This window comes from Leucoraja erinacea, chromosome 9 (assembly GCF_028641065.1).
Source record: "Leucoraja erinacea ecotype New England chromosome 9, Leri_hhj_1, whole genome shotgun sequence".
NCBI lineage: Eukaryota > Metazoa > Chordata > Chondrichthyes > Rajiformes > Rajidae > Leucoraja > Leucoraja erinaceus.
Genome location: NC_073385.1, coordinates 10308071 through 10331986, shown reverse-complemented (window position 1 = coordinate 10331986; position 23916 = coordinate 10308071). Strand labels below are relative to the sequence as shown.

The 23916-nt window shown below is 43.3% G+C and overlaps 1 protein-coding gene across 1 annotated transcript in view; it reads right to left on the bottom strand.

Annotated features, from left to right (window-relative positions):
* LOC129700582 (cation channel sperm-associated auxiliary subunit beta-like) overlaps positions 1-23916 on the bottom strand; it is a 127296-nt gene that overhangs the window by 54659 nt on the left and 48721 nt on the right. The window contains exons 5-8 of the mRNA XM_055641199.1: positions 20032-20092; positions 16184-16279; positions 6414-6572; positions 4392-4484 (exon numbers count right to left, since the gene is read on the bottom strand). Coding sequence (XP_055497174.1) covers positions 4392-4484; positions 6414-6572; positions 16184-16279; positions 20032-20092 — 409 coding nt within the window. The remainder of the gene's footprint in view (positions 1-4391; positions 4485-6413; positions 6573-16183; positions 16280-20031; positions 20093-23916) is intronic.

Here is a 23916-nt window from a genome sequence, read left to right as displayed (position 1 = left end):
AAGATTTTGCCTTCCACCACAGTGAGGAGATGTTTGGTGAACTCACTGTGGTGGATGTTAAATTTGTGTTGATTGTGTGTTTTTGTCATTTTTTAAATTATATGTATGACTGCAAGGAAACAAAATTTCGCTCAGACCGAAAGGTCTGAATGACAATAAACGAATCTAATGTAATCTAATCTAATCTAATACTCTGTTGTGCTGCAGCAAGCAATAATTTATTGTCCTATCTGGGACACATGACAACAAACTCACTTGACTTGACTTGATGTTCTATAGATTCAGGATCAGTTCCTGTGGATTGGAGGGTAGCTAATGTTATCCCAATTTTTCAGAAAGGAGGGAGAGGAAAAACAGGGAATTATAGACCAGTTAGCCTGACATCAGTGGTGGGGATGATGCTGGAGTCAATCATAAAAGATGAAATAGCGGCACATTTGGATAGGAGTAACAGGATCTGGCCCAGTCAGCATGGATATACAAAGGGGAAATCATGCTTGACTAATCTTCTGGATTTTTTTGAGGATGTAACTAGAAAAATGGACAAGGGAGAGAGTGGATGTAGTGTACCTCGACTTTCAGTAAGCATTTGATAAGGTCCTACATAGTGGATGAGTGGGCAAAATTAGAGTACACCAGACCAAGTGCAGACCCGCCGGGTCTGTTCCCCCAACGCGCGGAGGAGGGGGAGGAGAGGGAGAGGGGTGAGGAGAGGGAGATGGAGAGGGGGAGGAGAGAGGGGTGGAGGACGGGAGGAGAGAGGGATGGGGGAGGGGGGAGAGAGGTGGGGAAGGGGGGGAGGAGGGAGATGGGGTAGGGGAGGGAGGGGGCAGAGTGTGGAGGGTGGGGGAGATGGGTGGGGGAGAGAGAGGGGAAAGAGTGGGGAGGCAGAGTGGGAGGGGTGGGTGGGAAGGAGTGGGGAGGGAGGGGGAGAGGGGTAGGGGAGTAGTGGAAGAGGGACAGAGGGATAGGGGAAGGGGGGGGGGAGAGAGAGGGGAGGGAGGGGAAGAGAGAGGGATTGGGAAGGGTGAGAGAGAGGGGTGGGGTAAGGGGGGAGAGAAGTGGAAGAGTGGGGAGGGGAGTGGTAGGGGGAGTGTGGTGGATGAGGGACAGAGGGGTAGGGGGGAAGGGGGTGGGGGGAGAGAGGGAAGGGGGACGGGAGGGGAGTGATGGGGAGGGGGAGAGAGATGTGGGGGAGGGGGGGAGGAGGGATGTGGTGGGAGGAGTGAAGGGGGGAGAGGGAAAATGGGGGGATGGGGGGGAGAGAGGGATGGGGGTGGGAGGAGGGAGGGGGGAGTAGAGGGAGATGGAGATGGGGAGGAGAGAGGGATGGGGAGAGAGAGGGAAGGAGATTGAGAGGGGGAGAGATAAGGGGAGAGAGAAGGGGGAGAGAAGGTGTAGGGAGAGAGAGAGCAGGTGTAGGGAGAGAGAGAATGGGGAGAGAGGGGGGGGAGAGAGAGGGGGGGAAATAGTGGGGAGGGAGAGTGGAAGGGGGAGAGGTAGGGACAGTCCATCTGTTCCCCATTCCCTATCACCCCCAATCCTCTTTCTCTATTCCCACACACGTGATGACGCGCTTCGACAGGCTGCGGGAGTGGGGGGGAGGAGCTGGGGCTGGGTCTGCTGCAAAAGCATATGTAAATGGATCCATTCCGATTGGACATCTATGAGCATTGGGCATTGTGACATCACACGATGGAGCGTTCACCAACATTCTATGGATGAGAAGCTTTTTTTTTGTATTTTGGTGGGGGGGGTGGGGGGGAAGGATTTTATTAAAAATGTGTACATAAACACGACAAAATTTAATCAGGAATGGATAGATATATGATAGATATGATATGATAAGATAAGGTATTGTGGGTAGGGTGCTGACATTGATAGAAAATTGGTTGGCAGACAGGAAACAAAGAGTAGGGATTAACGGGTCCCTTTCAGAATGGCAGGTAGTGACTAGTGGGGCACCGCAAGGCTCGGTGCTGGGACTGTAGATATTTACAATACACATTAATGATTTAGATGAATGGATTAAAAGTAACATTAGCAAATTTGCAGATGATACAAAGCTGGGTGGCAGTGTGAACTGAGAGGAGAATGCAATAAGGATGCAGGGTGACCTGGGCAGGTTGGGTCACCAGTCAATAGTCAGATTTATTCGTCACATGCACAATGAAGTGCAGTGAAATGAACTTGCCAGCAGCAGTACAATAAAAAAGAACAACAAAAGAAAAAAGAGAAATAAAAAATGTAACACAAAACATCCACCACAGCATTCATCACTATGGCGGAAGGCACAAGTTTAATCAGTCCTCCTCCATTTTTCCCCGTGGTCGGGACCATAAACTTCCGCAGACGCCGCTGCGGGCTGCCAGATGTGCAGACAAAGTAAGTCCTGAATTGGTGCTTCCCAACCGGAGACACCTTGAAGGTGTTGCAGGCAGCTCATCTCCAGGGATTCCCAGCGAGGGATCCCGCTCCAGATGGTAAGTCCCCACTGCACCCATGGCTAGAAGCACCGCAGAACGCGGCTTCAAAAGATGTTGTAGGCTGCGGGCCGGCGGTCGGTGCTCTTCTCCAGTGATCCCCGGTGATGGATCCCGCTCAGGATGGTAAGTCCCCGCTACGCCCGCGGTTAGAAGCACCGCAGAGCACGGCCTCAAGCTGATGCAATCCGTGGGTCGGCGGTCGGAGCTCTTATCATCCAGCGATCCCCAACGAGGGATCCGGACGCAGCGGCCGCTGCTGAAGCTCCAGGCCCGTCTCTGGGAAAGGCCGTACCGATGCTTGGTTATAGGCCGCGAGGGGGGCGATATGGAAAAAGTTGATTCTCCGTGGAGGTGACCGAAAGCGGTTTTCCCCTTACCCCCCCACACCACCTCCCATACAAGACACACCGAGAAACATTAAAAACACACAATTGGACATACCAAAAAAACAAAAAAAGTAGAAAATGACTATCATGCTGCTGGCAGGGCAGCCGTCTTGCAGCGCCCCCACTGACCTTTTGTGAGTGGGCAGATGCATGGCAGATGCAGTTTAACATGGATAAATGTGAGGTTATCCACTTTGGTGGCAAAAAAAGGAAGGCAGACTTTATATCTGAATGGTGTCAAGTTGGGAAAAGGGGAAGTACAACGAGATCTGGGGGGTCCTTGTTCATCATGCAGTACACAGGCGGTGAAAATAAGGCATGTTGGCCTTCAGGTTGAGTGTAGCAGGAGAAACTCAACGGTGCAGCAGCATCTATGAAGCGAAGGAAATAGGCAACGTTTCGGGCCGAATTCTTTCGGCCCGAAACGTGTATTTCCTTCGTTCCTAGATGCTGCTAACAAGCTGAGTTTCTCCAGCTTTTTTGTGTAACCTTCGATGCATCTGCAGGAGCAGTTGTACAGGGCCATAGTGAGACCACACCTGGAGTATTGTGTGCAGTTTTGGTCTCCAAATTTGAGGAAGGACATTCTTGCTATTAGACAATAGACAATAGGTGCAAGAGTAGGCCATTTGGCCCTTCAAGCCAGCACCGATTGACAGAGTTATTGAGGGAGTGCATCGTTTTGAGGGATTGTACTCAATCGTATTGAGTGCCTCCATATTGAGGGAGTGCATCGTAGGTTCACAAGGTTAATTCCCGGGATGGCAGGACTGTCATATGTTGATAAAATGGAGCGGCTGGGCTTGTATATTCTGGAATTTAGAAGGATGAGAGGAAATCTTATAGAAACATATAAGATTATTAAGGGATTGGACACGCTAGAGGCAGAAAACATGTTTCCGATGTTAGGGGAATCCAGAACCATGGGCCACAGTTTAAGAATAAGGGGTAGGCCATATAGAACGGAGATGAGGAATAACTTTTTCACCCAGAGAGTTGTGAATCTGTGGAAATCTCTGCCTCCGAATGCAGTGGAGGCCAATTCGCTGGATGCTTTCAAGAGAGTTAGATAGAGCTCAAAGATAGCGGAGTCAGGGGATTTGGCAAGGAGGCAGGAACGGGGATGATTGTGGATGATCAGCCATGATCATATTGAATGGCGGTGCTGCATCGAAGGGCCGAATGGCCTACTCCTGCACTTATTGTCTGTTGTATATTGTCTAGTGTTCCTCCAGTTCACTTTTTGCTTGAGGTAACTTGCCCCTGGATGAAGAGGCAACAAAGTCTCTGCACTTTCATGCACACCTGACTCCAACTGTTATCAATTTAACGTTTTTAGATATGACTTTCAGAGACATTTAAAAATATTTTTATAAACAAAACAATTTGAAACTAGAATTCATTAAAGAGAAAATACCCCAAAAATAATCTTGTTCTCTGTTTACTGTAAACTTACTGTCCCATTTTAGGAATTTCTACCAAACATATTGATAAAAAATAATGAATGAATAAAAATTACCTCCTGTGATTAAAGCACAAATGACTGGTTTGATATCATACCACTTGTCATGCATTGATGTGAATGCACTCTTTGTTACTAAAAGGAAAATACCTGAAATGAAACATAAGAGATCAGTCATTAAATATTGCAAGTAATGTTTTTTTGCTTAAAAGATTAAGGACTAAAATATAATTTACCCAAAAAATTCTAAGCTAAAATGGCACCGTATGTCAACAATGCCTTTACTGTACAAATTTTCTGCATGTATCTTCTGCAAAGGGCTTGATCTCTGAAAGAATATTCCTCTCCGTGTCCCCCGCCCGATGGTAGAACATGGCAGCGTCGGCCATTATCGTCGCGCGGGGCACGCAATGAGAAGGTGGCCCTCGTGGCCATTACTTCCTCTGGGAAACCTGCCCCGGGCGCAGCGAGTGAAAAAGTCATTGCCCTCCCTCTGTCCCGCTGCAAACCGAACGCACTGCCAGTTGCGCCACTCGCAAGTCCTTTGAATAAACCTTGCGAGCGGGCAAGCGAGCTTTGAAAAAGACCTTGCGACCCCCCCTCCCCTCTCTCTCTCCCCCCTTTCTCTCCCCTAGACTCTCTCTCCCCATCTCTCTCTCTCTCTTTCTCTCTCTCCCACACCTCTCTCTCTCCCTCATTCTCTCTCCCTCTCTCTCTCTCCCTCCCCCCCTCCTCTATCTCTCTCCCTCCCCCTCTCTCTCTCTCCCTCCTCCCCCTCTCTCTCCCCCCATCTCTCTCTCCCTCGCTCCCCCCTCTCTCTCTCTCCCCCTTCCTCACCCCCACCTCCCCAGCCCTCCCCCACCCTTCCTCCCTAAACCCCCTCCCCCCTCTCCTCCACACATTCCCCTCCCCAACCCCTTTCCCTCCACCCTCCCACCCCCCCCTCTGCCACCCTCCCGCTCCTCCTCCCTTCCACCCCCCCTCTCCCTCTGTCTCTTGCCCTTCTATCTCTGCCTCTCTCACTGTCTCTCCCCATTCTCTCTCTGCCCTCACTCTCTACACCCCCCCCCGCCTCCCTCTCTAGACGCACCTGTGAGTTGGGAGCTATGCGTCAGTGGAGAGGGCGGTTATGGGGTAAAAGGGGCTAATTAATAATATTAATATAATATGAAGAGGTGTGGGGGTGGTTAGTGTGTGTGACTCCGGATGCCGCTCCGCATCCCCCCCTCCCCCGCCACAGCAAACGCGCGTTGGGGGAACAGACCCAACGGGTCTGCACTTGGTCTAGTAATACAATAATATTAAAGTTCTGATCTTGAGAATATCACATTTTTGAATTTTCAAGGCAGTCTGGGTATTTATTACTATTTCCGTCACAACAGTCAATTTTGTAATTAGCTACAATTAGGTAATTAACTAATTATATGCTTTATTTTCAGGTCATCCAAGTAGGATGTTTTGTATTTGTTTCAGAATGCTTCAATCTGCAATAACTGAAAATTTCATTCAGTTCTCTTAATTTTTAAGAAAGTTATGAGCTTTTGACTATCCTCGATTACAGCTTTTGTGTTAAGGCAATGGAAAAGCAATAGGGAACAAGATGCTAATGAAAATGGCCATAACTTGTTTAATGCTGAAGATATGAAAACTAATTAGGTGTCAAATTAAACTTATTTGTATGCTTTATCTGATGGGATAAATTGCAGACTTGATTTTTTAAATCTCAAAATGTTGTAACATTGCTACATTTACCCTCAACTCTCTCCTAATGGTTCCCATTATCCCCTTCTTTACTTATCAAATTCCAGCACTGGTAGTCTTTGTGTTCCCACATCAACCTGGAGCAGATGTTTCTTCCTCACCTCTCCCCTGTCCCACCTGGTTCTATTTGCCCATTATTTTTCACCCCTACTGGGTCGATCTAACACCTGTTGGCCTCCATCTCACCCCTCCCCATCTCCCTGACACATAACTACTTATTTTTCCAAATCTCCCCACAAGATTCGAATTGTGAAAGGCAGATGCTTTGTAAAACTACATCTGATTTTAAACAAGTAAAAACAATAAGAATATACGTACCTGCATCAAGCCTTTCTGGTTGGTAAAATAAAGGTGCAAGTATAGACACATCACTGGCACACAGCCGTTTCACAACCTTCAAAGAATATGCAATTTTTAAAAAGGGAATTATCTCAGATAAATGAATTTCTGTACCGAGGTTCCACTGCAAGATTGGTTCTTTGGGAACACAATAATAAAAGGGTAACATGTTAAAAATAAATTATTGCTGATTGTTGATATTTTAAACGGAAAATAAATCTATGGCTAATTTTATTGACACTTCTCATTACTTTGAAGTACAAGTGATTGTAAAATGATAGATCGAATCTCAATTCTTAAACTTATTCTTAACAATGCTAAGGCTAACGCTGGTAAAATAAATGCACAAAATTACATCTGGCAGTAAAAATATGCAGAGTTCAGATGTGCACAAAATTAATTAAAACCTATTTCCTCCCATACCATTCTGTTCCTACTACCTGCCATCTGTTAATACATCAGATGAACAACAGAAAGATGTTCAATATGTTTATTTTTCATTACAAAATTAGCATTATCATTCACCAGTTCTAAACATCCAACTTTATACATTTCACCACTACATAGTCAGGAATAATAGTACGTTTAGCACATGGATTAAGCGAAGCAAGTCTTTCTGTATCAGCAGAGCATAGAAAGCTGATAACAATAATTTATCTTAAAATAACGCATTGAAAAACAAAGATGTGAAAACATTATCAAAAAAACAGACATTATTCATTTTCATTAGGACTGAAAACCACCAAACGTTTGATAGATATGAAGGGGTGTATATGAGGAATGAGAATTGAAAAGACTGAGAGATTTTGGAACGGACTCCAGAGCTTAGGGCTTTGGCAGCAGTAGAATCAGCTGCCTATGGTGGCACAATTAAATTTGAGTTGAATTAAAATACTAGAGTTACAGATATCTTGAAGGACCATAAGTCATTAAAGACATTAAAAAGAAAGGAATCAACATGACGGTGGTTGGATTTGAAAACAGGGAAGAGGGTGTCAAAATCAAAGCATTACATAACCAAGAGATAATTTATGTTAGGAAAATAAAAGTAGAGGAGTGTACAGGATGTACTGCAAGCTAGATCCTGAGACTTTAAGCGACTATTGGATAAGCACCTGGATATACAGGGAATGGAGTAATATGTATTATGTGCAGGCAGATAAGAGTTGGTCTTGACATCATGTTCGGCACACGTTGAAATAGTCAACTTCAAAAATAACAAAAGTTCACCTTGAGGTTAGATAATATGCCAGGGTTGCAAAGAATCCCATTTAGTTCCAGACACATTTGGTGAGCAAGGTGATGGCTTTGGCTTGGCAACAGAAACTGTGATCAGAAGCAAAGTTGGCTCAGTCTTTTCAAATATTTTAGTGAAGCAAGTTACTGTTCATACAATTATGAAAGTTGAATGGATTGATTGAACTTAAAGAAAGGTAACTTTGAGGGTATGAGACGTGAATTGGCCAAGATAGACTGGCAATTGATTCTTAAAGGGGTGACAGTGGATATGCAATGGAAGGCATTTAAAGACCATGGATGAACTACAACAATTGTTCATCCCAGTTTGGCAAAATAATAAATCAGGGAAGGTAGTGCAACCGTGGATAACAAGGGAAATCAAGGATAGTATCAAAACAAAAGATGAAGCATACAAATTAGCCAGAAAAAGCAGCCTACCAGAAGACTGGGAGAAATTCAGAGTCCAGCAGAGGAGGACAAAGGGCTTAATTAGGAAATGGAAAATAGATTATGAAAGAAAACTGGCAGGGAACATAAAAACTGACTGCAAAGGTTTTTATAGATATGAGAAGAGAAAAAGATTAGTTAAAACAAATGTAGGTTCCTTGCAGTCAGAAACAGGTGAATTGATCATGGGGAACAAGGACATGGCAGGCCAATTGAATAACTACTTTGGTTCTGTCTTCACTAAGGAAGACATAAATAATCTGCCGGAAATAGCAAGGGACCAGGGGTCAAATGAGATGGAGGAACTGAGTGAAATCCAGGTTAGCCGGGAAGTGGTGTTAGGTAAATTGAATGGATTAAAGGCCGATAAATCTGCAGGGCCAGATAGGCTGCATCCCAGAGTACTTAAGGAAGTAGCCCCAGAAATAGTGGATGCATTAGTGATAATTTTTCAAAACTCTTTAGATTCTGGAGTAGTTCCTGAGGATTGGAGGGTAGCTAATGTAACCCCACTTTTTAGAAAGGGAGGGAGAGAGAAAACAGGGAATTACAGACCAGTTAGTCTAACATCGGTAGTGGGGAAACTGCTAGAAGCAGTTATTAAAGATGGGATAACAGCACATTTGGAAAGTGGTGAAATCATTGGACAAAGTCAGCATGGATTTATGAAAGATAATCATGTCTGACGAATCTTATAGAATTTTTCGAGAATGTAACTAGTAGAGTGGATAATGGAGAACCAGTGGAAGTATTATACAGTATATGGACTTTCAGAAGGCTTTCGACAAGGTCGCACATAAGAGATTAGTATACAAACTTAAAGCACACGGTATTGGGGGTTCAGTATTGATGTGGATAGAGAACTGGCTGGCTGACCAAACTGGAAGCAAAGAGTAGGAGTAAACGGGTCATTTTCACAATGGCAGGCAGTGGCTAGTGGGGTACCGCAAGGTTCCGTGCTGGGACCCCAGATATTTACAATATATATTAATGATTTGGACGAGGAAATTGAATGCAACATCTACATGTTTGCGGATGTCACGAAGCTGGGGGGCAGTGTTAACTGTGAGGAAGATGCTAGGAGGCTGCAAGGTGACTTGGATAGGCTGGGTGAGTGGGCACATGCATGGCAGATGCAGTATAATGTGGATAAATGTGAGGTTATCCACTTTGGTGGCAAAAACAGGAAAGTAGATTATTATCTGAATGGTGGCCAATTAGGAAAAGGGGAGATGCAACGAGACCTGGGTGTCATGGTACACCAGTCATTAAAAGTTGGCATGCAGGTGCAGCAGGCAGTGAAGAAAGCGAATGGTATGTTAGCATTCATAGTAAAAAGGATTTGAGTATAGGAGGAGCAGGGAGGTTCTACTGCAGTTGTACAGGGACTTGGTGAGACCACACCTGGAGCATTGCATACAGTTTTGGTCTCCTAATCTGAGGAAAGACATTCTTGCCATAGAGGGAGTACAGAGAAGGTTCACCAGACTGATTCCTGGGATGTCAGGACTTTCATATGAAGAAAGACTGGATAGACTCGGCTTGAACTCGCTAGAATTTTGAAGATTGAGGGGGATCTTACAGAAACTTACAAAATTCTTAAGGGGTTGGACAGGCTAGATGCAGGAAGATTGTTCCCGATGTTGGGGAAGTGCAGAACAAGGGGTCATAGTTTAAGGATAAGGGGGAAATCTTTTAGGACTGAGATGAGGAAAACATTTTTCACACAGAGAGTGGTAAATCTCTGGAATTCTCTGCGACAGAAGGTAGTTGATCCAGTTCATCGGCTATATTTAAGAGGGAGTTATAGTATAGTATAGTATATCTTTATTGTCATTTTCCTGAGTACTCACATACCCAGAGGAAACAAAAAAACGTTGCTCAACCAGTGTCCATTCAGTGTGCAGTAAAAAAAAAAAGAAATAAAAATACATATATCATGAACAAATTAAACACTCTACTCTCTACTAAACATCAACAGGCATTCCGATCGGCAGCGGCACGACAGTGGCTCTGCTGCAGTGTGTCCAGGTTGGTGGTTGGTGCGCGATGCTTTGGCAAGGGGCAAAGTCCGTTTATCAGTCTTATAGCCTGCGGGAAGAAGCTGAGGAGCATCCTGCTGGTTTTGCAGCTAATGCTCCTGTACCTCTTCCTAGATGGCAGGATGGAGAATATGTGATGCGATGGGTGGTAGGGGTCTTTGATAATGGAGATGGCTCTGCTGATACATCTCCTCCTGTATATGTCCAGCAGGAAAGGGAGTGGAGCACCAATGATCCTGCTGGCGGTCTTCACAATCCTGTCTAGTTGGTGCCGTTCGTACGCCTTGCAGCTCCCGAACCAGGAAGTGATGCCGTAGGTTAATGTGCTCTCGATTGTCCCCCTATAAAAGGTTCGTAGGTGTGTAGTGGGGAGACCTGCTTTCCGTAGTCTTCGGAGAGGGTGTAGTCGCTGCTGGGCTCTCTTGACTAGTGCTGCGGTGTTGGTCGTGGACTTCAGGTCATCTGACAGGTGTAGTCCTAGGAACTTCACGCTGCTGACCCTTTCCACATCAGCTCCATCGATGTGCAGAGGTGTATGGTGTTGTTTTCCCGCCCTCCTGAAGTCAACCACCATCTCCTTCGTTTTTCCCACGTTGAGAATGAGGTTGTGGGATTTGCACCATCCTGTGAGCAGCTCCACCTCCATCCTGTACGCCAACTCATCATTGTCACTGATGAGACACACCACTGTTCTGTCATCAGCGAACTTGTTGATGAAGTTGTTGTTGAGTCTAGCAGTACAGTCGTGTGTAAACAGACTAAACAGCAGGGGGCTTAGGACACAGCCTTGGGGCGAGCCAGTGCTCACGGCTATGGTTTTTGATGTCCTACTGCCCACCCTGACTGTCTGCTGCCATTGCGATAGAAAGTTCAGGACCCAGTTACATGTGCCAGCATCAACCCCCAATAGCTCCAACTTCTCCACCAGCTGCTGCGGAATGATTGTGTTAAAAGCAGAGCTGAAGTCTATGAAGAGGATCCTGGCATAAGTATTTTTCCGATCAAGGTGTGACAGTACGAGGTTCAGTGTTGTTGAGACGGCGCCCTCTGTGGATCGGTTGGCTCTGTAGGCGAACTGCAGTGGGTCTAGGTCAGCAGGTAGACTATTTTTGATATGCTGCATAACCAGTTGCTCAAAACTCAAAACTTAGATGTGGCCCTTGTGGCTAAAGGGATCAGGGGGTATGGAGAGAAGGCAGGTACAGGATATTGAGTTGGAAGATCAGCCATGATCATATTGAATGGCGGTGCAGGCTCGAAGGGCCGAATGGCCTACTCCTGCACCTATTTTCTATGTTTCTATGTTTCTATGAGACAGCAGAGACGTCAAGACAGATGTTAAGGAGATATAGTCAGCCTGCTGGAAGATATTTACAAAATATTTGAAGAAGAGTCCCAACTGAAAACGTTGTCTGTCGATTTCCCCCCACGGATGCTGTTTGACCCACTGAGTTCTTCAACGGTTTGTTTTTTGCCCCATATCTCCAATCACCTGATAATACATTCAGGATCCTTTCTGAATATAAAATCAAACTCCAGTAGAGTAAATGCACAAAATATCCATAAAGAGATTCTATTTGTGAGTCCGTTTTGGAACATGACTCCCTTCACACATTAGTGATGTCTCCAGTTATGGTGTTGGAGTAGTTTTAAGTTGTAATGTGGAAACTGATGCAAAATAATATTTGTGCCAAGCATACTAACAATGAGCAGGAGGAATTACAAGCAATTAGAAAATTAGACATATAAATCATGTATAGGATCAATTAATGTCATCAGTTCTTATTTATCCTTACACATAAGTCACTAAATACAAACTCTCGCTGACCTTTCTTGGATCCAGATCCACAATTATCAAAATCTAAACCTCAAGAATGCAGCAGTACACCATCTCCTGTCATTACTGTACTGTGACATTGAATACCACACATTCCAACAGTATGTAAAAACTGATACATTCGACTGCAAAGTGTACAAAGACATTAGGAAAGCAATATTCACCTTACAAGCAAAAGATAATACTTTTCCTGAAATTTCAGAGCAGAAAGTGAGAATGCCACAGAAGCATCCAATAATGAAGCAAATAAAATCATACTTTAAGTGTCTGCACTGATTTAAATATAAAAGTCTATCCATCAAAAAAGTCAGGAGCATTCCACAAATCAGTGCTGCATGAGGATCATGGAGTAATTGTACCCAAACAATGAATCGGTGTCAAAGAGAACCAACACACACAACTTCTGATTACTGTTAACTAGTAGTTCATGGCTTTGTCTTGCAGCCCAGCAGTTATAAATCTATAACAAGTCGGTAACAGTGCACTACCAAAACTATTGATCACAGCACAGAGAGCACCATACCAAACATAGAAGTGTACCATAAGGATATTCCAGCATATCTACATAAACCAGTACAAGACAAATATCAACTAGTTAAATGTAATATTTCACAAGCACCATGGAAAACATGTAGAGTCATGCACTGCTAACTAATGGGGTATAAAATAACTCCCATCTAAGTTTTCAAAATATGGTCTTCCCAAGGAGGTTGTAGCAGATGATAGTCTCTAATTACAGTCATTTAAATTTAAACAGCTTAGGAAAAGAAATGGGATCAAACATCACCATACAGTATATCAATAGACAACAGACAATAGACAATAGGTGCAGGAATAGGCCTTAGGATCTTTTGAGCCAGCACCGCCATTCACTGTGATCATGGCTGATCATCCACAATTAGTACCCCATTCCTGCCTTCTCCCCATATCGCTTAACTCCGCTATAGACAATAGACAATAAACAATGGGTGCAGGAGTAGGCCATTTGGCCCTTCGAGCAGCACCACCATTCAATGTGATCATGGCTGATCAACCCCGATTAGTACCCCGTTCCTGCCTTCTCCCCACATCCCCTGACTCTGCTATATTTAAGAGCCCTATCTAGCTCTCTCTTCAAAGTATCTAGAGAACCAGCCTCCACCGCCCTCTGAGGCAGAGAATTCCACGGACTCACAATCTCTGTGAGAAAAAGTGTTTCCTCGTCTCAGTTTTAAATGGCTTACCACTTATTCTTAAAATGTGGCCCCTGGTTCTGGACTCCTCCAACATCGGGACCATGTATCCTGCCTCTAGCGTGTCCAAACCCTAACAATCTTATATGTTTCAATAAGATCCCCTCTTAATCCTTCTAAACTCCAGAGTATACAAGCCCAGCCGCTCCTTGCGGTACCCCACTAGTCACTGCCTGCCATTCCGAAAGGGACCCGTTAATCCCTACTTTTTGTTTCCTGTCTGCCAACCAATTTTTTATCCACGTCAGCACTCTACCGCCAATACCATGTGCCCTAATTTTGCCCACTAATCTCTTATGTGGGACCTTATCAAATGCTTGCTGAAAGTCCAGGTACACAACACCCACTGTCTCTCCCTTGTCCATTTTCCTAGTTACATCATCAAAAAATTGCAGAAGATTAGTCAAGCATGATTTCCCCTTCGTAAATCCATGCTGACTCGGACCGATCCTGTTACTGCTATCCAAATGGGCGGCTATTTCATCTTTTATAATTGACTCCAGCATCTTCCCCACCACCGATGTCAGGCTAACTGGTCTATATGCCCCTGTTTTCTCTCACCCGCCTTTCTTAAAAAATGGGATAACATTAGCTACCCTCCAATCCACAGGAACTAATCCTGAGTCTATAGAACATTGGAAAAGTATCAGGAATGCATCCACGATTTCTAGAGCCACTTCCTTAAGAACCCTGGGATGCAGACCATCAGGCCCTGGGGATTTATCAGCCTTCAGTCCCATCAGTCTACACCAACACCATTTCCTGCCTAATGTGGATTTCTTTCAGTTTCTCCGTCACCCCAGATCCTCTGGACACTACTATATCAGGAAGATTGTTTGTGTCCTCCTTAGTGAAGATGGATCCAAAGTACCTGTTCAACTCATCTGCCATTTCCTTGTTCCCCATAATAAATTCACCATTTTCGGTCTTCAAGGGTCCAACTTTGGTCTTAGCTAATTTTTTCCTCTTCACATACCTAAAGAAGCTTTTACTATCCTCCTTTTTATTCTTGGCTATCTTACCTTCGTACCTCATCTTTTCTCCCCGTATTGTCTTTTTAGTTACCTTCTGTTGCTCATTAAACATTCCCGCTCATCTTTGCTATGTTTTATTTTTATACTGTCCCTGACGTCCCTTGTCAGCCACGGTCACCCCTTACTCCTCTTGGAATCTTTCTTCATCCTAGGAATGAACTGATCCTGCACCTTCTGTATTATTCCTAGAAATACCTGCCATTGTTGTTCCACTGTCATCCCTGCTGGGGTATCTTTCCAGTCAACTTCAGCCAGCTCCTCGTTCATAGCCCCATAGTCCCCTATATTCAACTGTAACACTGACACCTCCGATCTACCCTTCTCCCTCTCCAATTGTAGATTAAACCTGACCATATTATGGTCACTACCTCCTAATGGCTCATTCACCTTGAGGTCCTTTATCAAATCCGGTTCATTACATAACACTAAATCCAGAATTGCCTTCTCCCTGGTAAGCTCCAATAACAAAGTCCCTTTCTTTGGGTCCAGTACCAACCTGATTTTCCCAGTCTACCTGCATGTTGAAATCTCCCATAACAACCCCAGCATTACCTTTGCTACATGCCAATATTAACTCCTGATTCAACTTGCACCCTATGTCTAGTCTACTGTTTGGGGGCCTGTAGATGTCCCACTAGGGTCTTCTTTATGACCTCCATCTTTAAGCTATCTTTAAGAGCTCCCTATCTAACTCCCTATCTCCATCATCAAACTTCAAAAGGGGAAAATAGACACATAGAAACATAGAAAATAGGTGCAGGAGTAGGCCATTCAGCCCTTTGAGCCTGCACCGCCATTCAATATGATCATGGCTGATCATCCAACTCAGTATCCTGTACCTGCCTTTTCTCCATACCCCCTGATCCCTTTAGCCACAAGGGCCACATCTAACTCCCTCTTAAATATAGCCAATGAACTGGCCTCAACTACCTTCTGTGGCAAATGAGAGATCAGTGCAAAACTTTTGGGTAAGAATTTAAAAAAGGAGACACGAGAAACTGCAGATGCTGAAATCTTGAGCAAAAAACACAAAAGGCTGAAGTACACTGAATGGGTCAGGCAGCATCTCTGGAGAACATGGATAGGCGATGGTTTGTGTTGGAAACCTTCTGCAGCCTAAAGAGTCCCATCCAAAATACCGCCTATGCATATCCTCCAAAGATGCACCTGACCTGCTGAGTTACTCCAATATTTGTATTTTAGTTGAATAAAAAAAAGCAAGTCATACAAAACAGATTAGGTGAAACACCAACTCACAGATTTTCTACCAAGATTCAGATCAACGTTGCTGTCAATGAAAGGATACACTGCTACAGGAATGTTGCTGCATAAAAGACTCAGGGCTCATTTAGATCTGGTTAGCCAGATCTAGAAGGGTAGGCAGAATGAATGCAGCTGAAATAAGGCAAATATCTTGATAAATACTATAAAAGAAAGAGGTTCGGTGTACATAGTTATAACACCAACCAGCAGTGCAGAAACCCGAAAAAGGACAGAGTGTGGAGCTGATTAGAGTGTTCAAGAAAGTACAAATGGATCATTTGATCCCACTACAGGAGAATACTGAAAAGAGAATAAAGACGAGTGTGAGTTTCAATATATCCCATAATTATCCAAGAAAAGGCATCAGAGAACACAAATGAAGAAAATAAAGAAGTGATATCCTCAGTTACTCTTTAGTTACAGAGAACTAATCCACGAGCAAAATTATTTTCCCTTGATAGAGCCAACAAAACAAGCAAATCATTGACTACATTATTTTAAATGCTTCCATTAGCTTGACCACCATAAATGTAGCTTTAAAGTATAGGAAAATCAACACATTCAGGTTCAAAGGGATATCTAGTTGTTCTATACGAATGAACAAGATTTAGACATATGTAACCTTAATGCAAACCTAGCTTAATTTTCAACCTACCTCTCATGACATCAAGCAAAGTTCCATCTGCTGACTGCCAAAGTGTTCCATAATACAATTTCACTTTCACATACCATTCATCCGCAGGAAACACATCTATCACAAAAAACAAATGTAGTCTATTTCGTACAAATAAAACAATTTGAAATCCTGACAAGTAAAACAAGTTGATAGCCAGAAGTTGAAAACAAGTTAATTTTAACAATTCATCATGGATATATTCTATGAAATCTACCGGAGCTTCAACATATATCATTCAAATAAGAACTTCATTTAAAGGTGCTTTTCATTTTATTCTATCAGAAAGGGAATAATGATTCCAAAACTGTATACATTGTACATTCCTACTTGCAATGATCAGTACATGTTGGAACTTCAGGAAATGCTGCAGCGCTTAGGATAATCATAATGGAAACAAATTTCCACAATTCTAATTGTCGTAAAATGAAGCAGTAAGGAAGGAGTCATGTTGCGTTAAATTTGACTGCAAACTACAGTCCTATGGTTTGAGAGGCCAATATTGGTCAATACAGTTAAACTGCTCGTTATTTATTTTAACATTTCTGCCTTTTCTTGGCACAATACGTTGCTAGACCAGGAGATGTTACCAAAGTAAACAATGAATTCCTGGAGTATATAAATAATACCAATGTTACTTATTTGAACACAGAAAAGTACAGAACAGGAACAGCCCCTTTCAACCCATCATTTCTGTGATGATCATGATGCCAATTTAAACGAATCCCATCTGCTTGCACGTGGTCCATATCCCTCCATTCTCTGCTTTCAAAATGCCGCTCAAATATTGCTACTGAATCTGTTTCCACCAAATACCCTGGTGGTGTGTTCCAGACACCTACCACACTAGTATTAGTACCTAAACTATCTATTCCTCTCATAATGTTATATAGTTCTATCAGATTGATACCCAGCTTTCGACACTCCTGAGAAAACCAAGCTTTTGTAAACACCCTTATTGCTAATACAGTCCAATCCAGGCAACATCTTCATGACCATCTTCTGCATCTTTTACAAACCTCTACATCCTTCCAAAGTTTGGCTCAACCAAATTCTTATGCACCTGCAAATGACTTGCCAACCTTTATACTCAGTGCCATGACAGATAAAAACAAGCATAAGAAGGGTTTTGGCCCGATACGTCGCCTATTTTCTTCGCTCCATAGATGCTGCTGCACCCGCTGAGTTTCTCCAGCAATTTTGTGTACCATTCTCTATGCCTTCTTTACTATCTTATTCACTTGTGTTGCAACTTTCAGGGAGCTATATTTCACATACCTTATTCTAAGAATTCTGACCGAGTTACTGCAGTACCTTTGGGTGGATAGAATGCCAAATAAGCATGCTGACTACCCTAATTGTATCACACTGTTTGAATGCTGTTGAATCTGTACTCATTCAAGCCAAGTAAATGACACTCCTAAATTATGCATTGTGGGCATTGGAAAGGCTTTTGGAAGACAGAAGCCACTCTTTCACCAGCCTGGTGACATATAATTCCATGTTTTTAGAAGCAAGTGTGAACATTTTCTTCTACTTTCACTGTCCTTGCTTTGATGCCTTTATAGACATTGGCTGGAGTATTGTAATCATTTGCAGAGAGCACACTTTGGAAATAATATTAATGAAATGTTCAATGAATTTTGAATTCTCAAAATGTGAAATGCATTAGTGGAAATTATCAATATGATGGATAAAAAAAACATTCTTTATTGGCCAAGACATGGGAATCGAGAGGGGGGAGCTTATACTAATCTGTATAATACAATTATTAAGCCACAGTTTGAGTACTAAATATAATTATGCTCATCGCATAACAGGAAAATGTATTTGGACTGAAGAAGACGTGGAAAGAATTCTACAGCAAGTAACTCATCTCCTATTTACACAAAGCCTGTCCACCAGCTACAAAGCTCAGTAATATAGTGGAGCACTCTCGACTTGCCTGAATGAGTTCAACTTCAACAACATTCAAGAGGCTCATCACCATATAGTACATAGCAGCTCACTTGATGGGCACCCTATCCACAACCATGCACTCACTCCACCAACGGCACACAGTTGCATCTGTGTGCATCGTCTGCAGATTATACTGCAACAACTCACCAACACTCCTCAGACAGCACCTGCCAAACTCACCTCTACCAGCTCTATCACAACCTCTACCACAACCTCTACCAGGACAAGAGCAGCAAAACAAAAGGAACACCACACTCGGAAGTTGCTCTCCAAGCCACACACCTGACTTGGGAATATACCACTGTTCCTTCACTGTTGCTAGTATCTCCTGCTCTAAAAGCATCATAATCAGAATCACACTTTATTCGCCAAGTATGTTTTGCAACATACGAGGAATTTCATTGGCCAGATAAGTCACACAATTAAAAGTAATAGATCACTTCAAAAACACATGAACATCCACCAAAGTGACTCCTACACATTCCTCACTGTGATGAAAGGCGAAATAAAGTTCAAGTCCTTCCCTTAGTTCTTCGTCGGTCGTGGGCCTCGAGCTCCCGTTGACGGGATGATCTTAACTCCCGTAGCCGGCGGCGTTCGGGCCCTCCGCGTCGAGGCGATCTGCTCCTGCGTCGGGGGGGGGATGTCAGCTGGACGATAGAACCTCGCTTCAGGGCTGGTGAACATTCCGCGACGTTGGAGCTCCCGACTCGGGCTCACGCAAGACTGCGAGCCACTGTTAATTCCACGGTGGCCGCGGTCCCAGGCAAGGGATCAGCTCTGATGTTAAGTCCGCGTCCCGCGATAGGGCTCAAAGTCAGTCCGAGGAGGCTTCCAGCTCCATCGATGGAAGGCCGCAGAGCCTGGACAATGTTATCCGAAAATTGATCACATCTCGGGGAAGGTAAGAACCTGGAAAAATGTTTCCCCCGTTCCCCTCCCCCCACATAAAATAAACCAAAGAACATTAAACAAAACTTTTAATAAACTAAAAAATAACAAAAAGAGTGAAAAGACGAACAGATTTCCGGCAGGGCAGCCATCTGTGCATATATTGTACCCTCACCTCAAGGACTGCAACAGTTCAACAAGGCATGACCACCACCTTCTCAAGGATTATAGTGATGGAAAATAAAATGCTAGCTCAGCCTGCAAAGCCCACATTCATTGAATGAATAAAAACAGATCAGAGAGAGCACTACTTCATGGAAACGGTAGCGTTATTTCCCCAAAAAAGACTTCAAGAAAATTATTTTGGCAGAAAATATCAAAATGTTATGAATCCATTTTTTCTTGCAGAACAATGGGCGGTGGATGTTCGAGCTGAGAGCTAAGGAAGTGGTGGAATATGTCTAATATACTGAATAGTTTATTCCTACTGCCTGATATGATATTTGTGAGAATATAAATTGCCAGGCTCATTGAGCAAAGCACAAGCAGCTGGAGGAATTCAGTAGCTCAGGCAGAATCTGTGCAAGAAAGTGGACAGTTGACATTTTAAGCCAAGACTCTTGTTCTCGACTGAAAGAATAGTCTCTTTCCAAGATCCCCTCTACTCTTCCGTTCCAAACAAAATATTAACTGTCCATTAACTCCCATAAATGCTGCCTGACCTACTGAGTTCCTCCGGCAGCTCGTTTCTTACATTCTTGTCTCTTGTATCTCCATTTTAATACCAAGCTCATGTTCACATAGATAATGCCACAACTAGTGAGGGCGACAATTTTTTTCTTCTACAACTGCATTCAATGGAATAAAGACCTTTCTTTGAAAGAGGAGTTTTTGAAAAGTATCATCCTTGTCCTCTATTAAACTGTCTAGAAATGGTTGGTTTAGGCACAGATTATCAACCCCTGTTGTCCCCAAATTACCTGTATCAAGTACAAGCTCTTCTCTTGGGATGCTTAGATGCCATGCAGACTCTTGATGTGTCTAGGTGAAATTATTAATACAATAAATACAAATAAAATAGAACTACAGTTTTAGTAACAAATGCTAATTAAATTAATTACAATTACATCCATTACAACTTATTGTACCAAAATGCATAGCCATTGATCTAAATTTTAGGAAATTAATAGATTAATTTAAAAAAAAAAAGAACTATACTGTGCAGAAAACTTGGAATATGTATTAAATGCAAATATAACCAGGACTCCAAAGCTCACAGGTCATAGAGCAGATGCATCCTAATTGTTTCTCTATGTTATACAAAGTGAATAGTTGCTTTCAATCGGTAACCAGCAGCAAAATTAATAAATGAAAACAAAGCTGAGGTACTAATCTAATAAAACTAATTTCAATGTAAAACCAAAGAAAAGGGATACTCCTGAATCCAAATTTACTTAGTGATTAGAATTCACTCAGTGATTAGAATCATAAAGCACAGATGCGAGCCCTTTGGCCCAACTTGCCCATGCCAGTTAAGACACCCCATATACGCTTGTCCCAGTTGCCCATGTTTGCCCCATATCCCTCTGAACCTGTCCAAATTCCTTTTAAATGTTGCTATAATACCTGGATCAACTACCTCCTCTGGCAGCTCATTCCATGTACGCACCATCCTCTATGTGAAAATGTTGCAGCACAGGAGTACGGTTAGTAACCTGGCAAAAAATCGTAGCGCTGTCGTGTACCGATTTTGCGCAAAAACCCCGCAAAGCGGAACACAAGATCAGAGTTTTACATATGTATAGATAGATAGAATAGTAAGATTAAACGAGAACTTACCAGTTTGAAGTTTGATCTTGATTTTATGAGGAGTTACAATGAGCGATTACGTGAAGGGCCGTCCGTCTGCGTGCGCGTCAATCTTCAAAGCAGCGGTGTAAAATCACAGATAAAAAGAGGACCTGAGAATAGTAAGATTGTGAAGAAACTAGAACTTCCAGATGACCTTGATAGTCTGAGGGTGGGAGCGGTGGGCACGTAATCGCTCATCGTAATTCCTCATAAAATCAAGATCAAACTTCAAACTGGTAAGTTCTCGTTTAATCTTACTATTTTACTTCAGAGTCACGTGAGTGACTACGTGAAGATTTCAAGGGTCTGTGATTTCACGCCGGTTACGAATCCAGGCGTCACACACTGAATGGATAGACCATGGATGAGAGTAATCATTAAAGCATTCAGACATAACGTAGTTAAGTAAAGACACTGATGCTTTAAAGGAAATAATTTTTTTTTAAATAGTTTCCCCTCCCAACCTGGGGGGAAACGAGGAAATAGAACTTAAAACGGTACGTGCAAACATCCCTGGTCCGGCTATGGGTTTGTTGTAAAACCGGTGGAAAATCCGTTCATTCGCCCATCCTGCAGCCGCTAGGATGTCGTCAAAGGGCATGTCCATTGCTCTTGCTGCCGACGTAGATGCAGCCCTGGTGGGGTGAGATTTTAAAATGTCAATGTTCACTCCCGCTACCGTTATTACCTCCTTTAACCATCTAGAGATGGTTTGAGTTGACACATTCTGATGTGGTTTTTTTTATGGCTGATGAGGACCGATTGTTCTGAGCCTCTGAGGTTCTCCGGAACTCTCAGATAGTGGTGTAAGTATGTTACCACACACAACCGTTGGTCCTCTGGATATGCCAAGAACTGAATCTTCATCCCTGGCATTCCTGGCCTGCTCTGTTTTATCAGGTCCCTGATAACGAATGTTATTTTGTTGATATTGGTGGTCATGTAGTCCAGTCGTAACTTTTGCAGAGTCTGGACTCTTTGGGCTGTTACTAGTGCCATCAGCATGACCACCTTCAGGCTTAGTTTCGATAATGGTAAGGCCATTGGCGGTCCCCACTGTCGCAGGAGGGTTAGTACCACGCTCACATCCCAGGTGTCGTGTACCTTGGCCTTGGAGGTATTAAATTGTAAATACCCTTCATAAATCTAGTTATGAGGGGGTGCATTCCTATCGACCCATGCCCTGCCTCCAGCATTAGATAGGAGGAGAGTTCGCTTCTGGCACTATTGATTGCACTATAACGTAGTTTCTGGTCATAGTACATGGTTGATAGGAACTCCAAGACATCCGTAATCCGAACTGTGTTGTCCGTAATATTGTTGGCATTGCAGAACATTTCCCACTTCCTTATATTTCTTTTATTTACTTTTAAATCCCTAAGTGGTCTTGCCCTGTCCTACCTATCTGAGCTTCTTCACCCTTATTCGCCCTCTCGCTCTCTCAGGTCAGATGATCAGCTGCTCCTGATTGAGCCAAAGACTAAGCGGAAGCTCAGAGGGGACCGTGCCTTTGCTGTGTCGGCTCCGAGATTGTGGAATGAATTGCCTCTGCACGTTAAACAGGCCCCTTCTCTAGCTGTTTTTAAGTCACTCCTGAAGACATATCTATTCTCCGTGGCCTTTGTAGACCAGTGAGGTGTTGAATTGTTTATTAACTTTATTTGCTTGGTTTTGCTGCGTTGTTCGTACTCGTGTTTTATGTTTTTTTAATTTATTGTTTGGATTTTCGTATATAATTTATGCGCCTCGTGTTAGTTGTATGTTCTGTTGTTCTGCCTGTTTTATGATGTCTTGCTTGTTTTCTTTTTTCTGTACAGCACTTTGGTCAGCTTTGGTTGTTTTTAAGGTGCTTAACAAATAAAGTTATTATTATTATTATTATTATATGCGTGGCGTACTGTTTTTTAGTACCGTCCCTCCATGCCGTAGTGATGACATCTACAGTTCGTTCGGACAGTCCAAGACCTTGAAATGGCCTCCTCAGAATCTGCAAACAAACCAAACATGAATATGGTCATGTAGTGGATGATTGCTCCCTGTAATTGGGTTCACTAGGAGGTCCCTGCTCTTGGGTACAGCCATTAATGGCTGGACTATAATTCCCAAAGTTTTTGGGAACCAGGCTTGTGTAGGCCATTCTGGCACTACCAAAATGCCTGTGGCTTTGTCTTGCTTGATTTTGGTCAAGCATAGGTTGATGATACAAAATGGAGGAAAAGCATACATAAACATTCCTCCCCAATTGAGGGAGAAACCATCCACTGCTTCTGCTCCTGGATCCAGCTCCCAGGACACATATCTGGGTAACTGATGGTTTAATCTAGATGCAAACAGATCAATATCTGGAATGCCAAATTGTGTAGTTACTTCGTTAAATACTGCCCGATTCAACATCCATTGTGTTATCATTAAACATTTGTGACCTGGCATCTGCCACCGTGTTATATCTACCTGGTAGATAGACTGCCATGACCCAAATATCCCTCTCGATACACCAGTGCCAAATGAGGTTTGACAATCTGTCAGAAGATACAGATTTTACACCACCCAAGTGATTGATATATGCCACCGCTGTAGTGTTATCTATCTGAATCTGAACATGCACATGTTGCATGTTGCTACAGAAAGCCTTGAGCCCATATTGTGCCCCCAACAATTCCAGGTAATTGATTCCATGTTGTTGGAGAATCACAAACTCCTGCTCATTCCATCTGCCCCCACAGCTCCTGACTGTGTTAGTAGCTCCCCATCCTAAACCGCTTGCATCGGTTTGAAGAACCACCGATGGGCTTTCGAGCAAGATTTCCCTTGAGCTGTGTCTCAAGTTCGTCATCCACCATTGTAATTCAACAATGGCCTCTGCTGGCAATCACATAGGTTTGCCAAATTGGCCTGCATGGGATCTGAGTGCTCGTTCCTTTGCTCGCTGTAAATTCTGGTAATGCAAAGGCCCGTAACGTACTGCTGGAAAAGCAGCTACTAATTTTCCAATTACACTCGCTGTTTGCCTGATA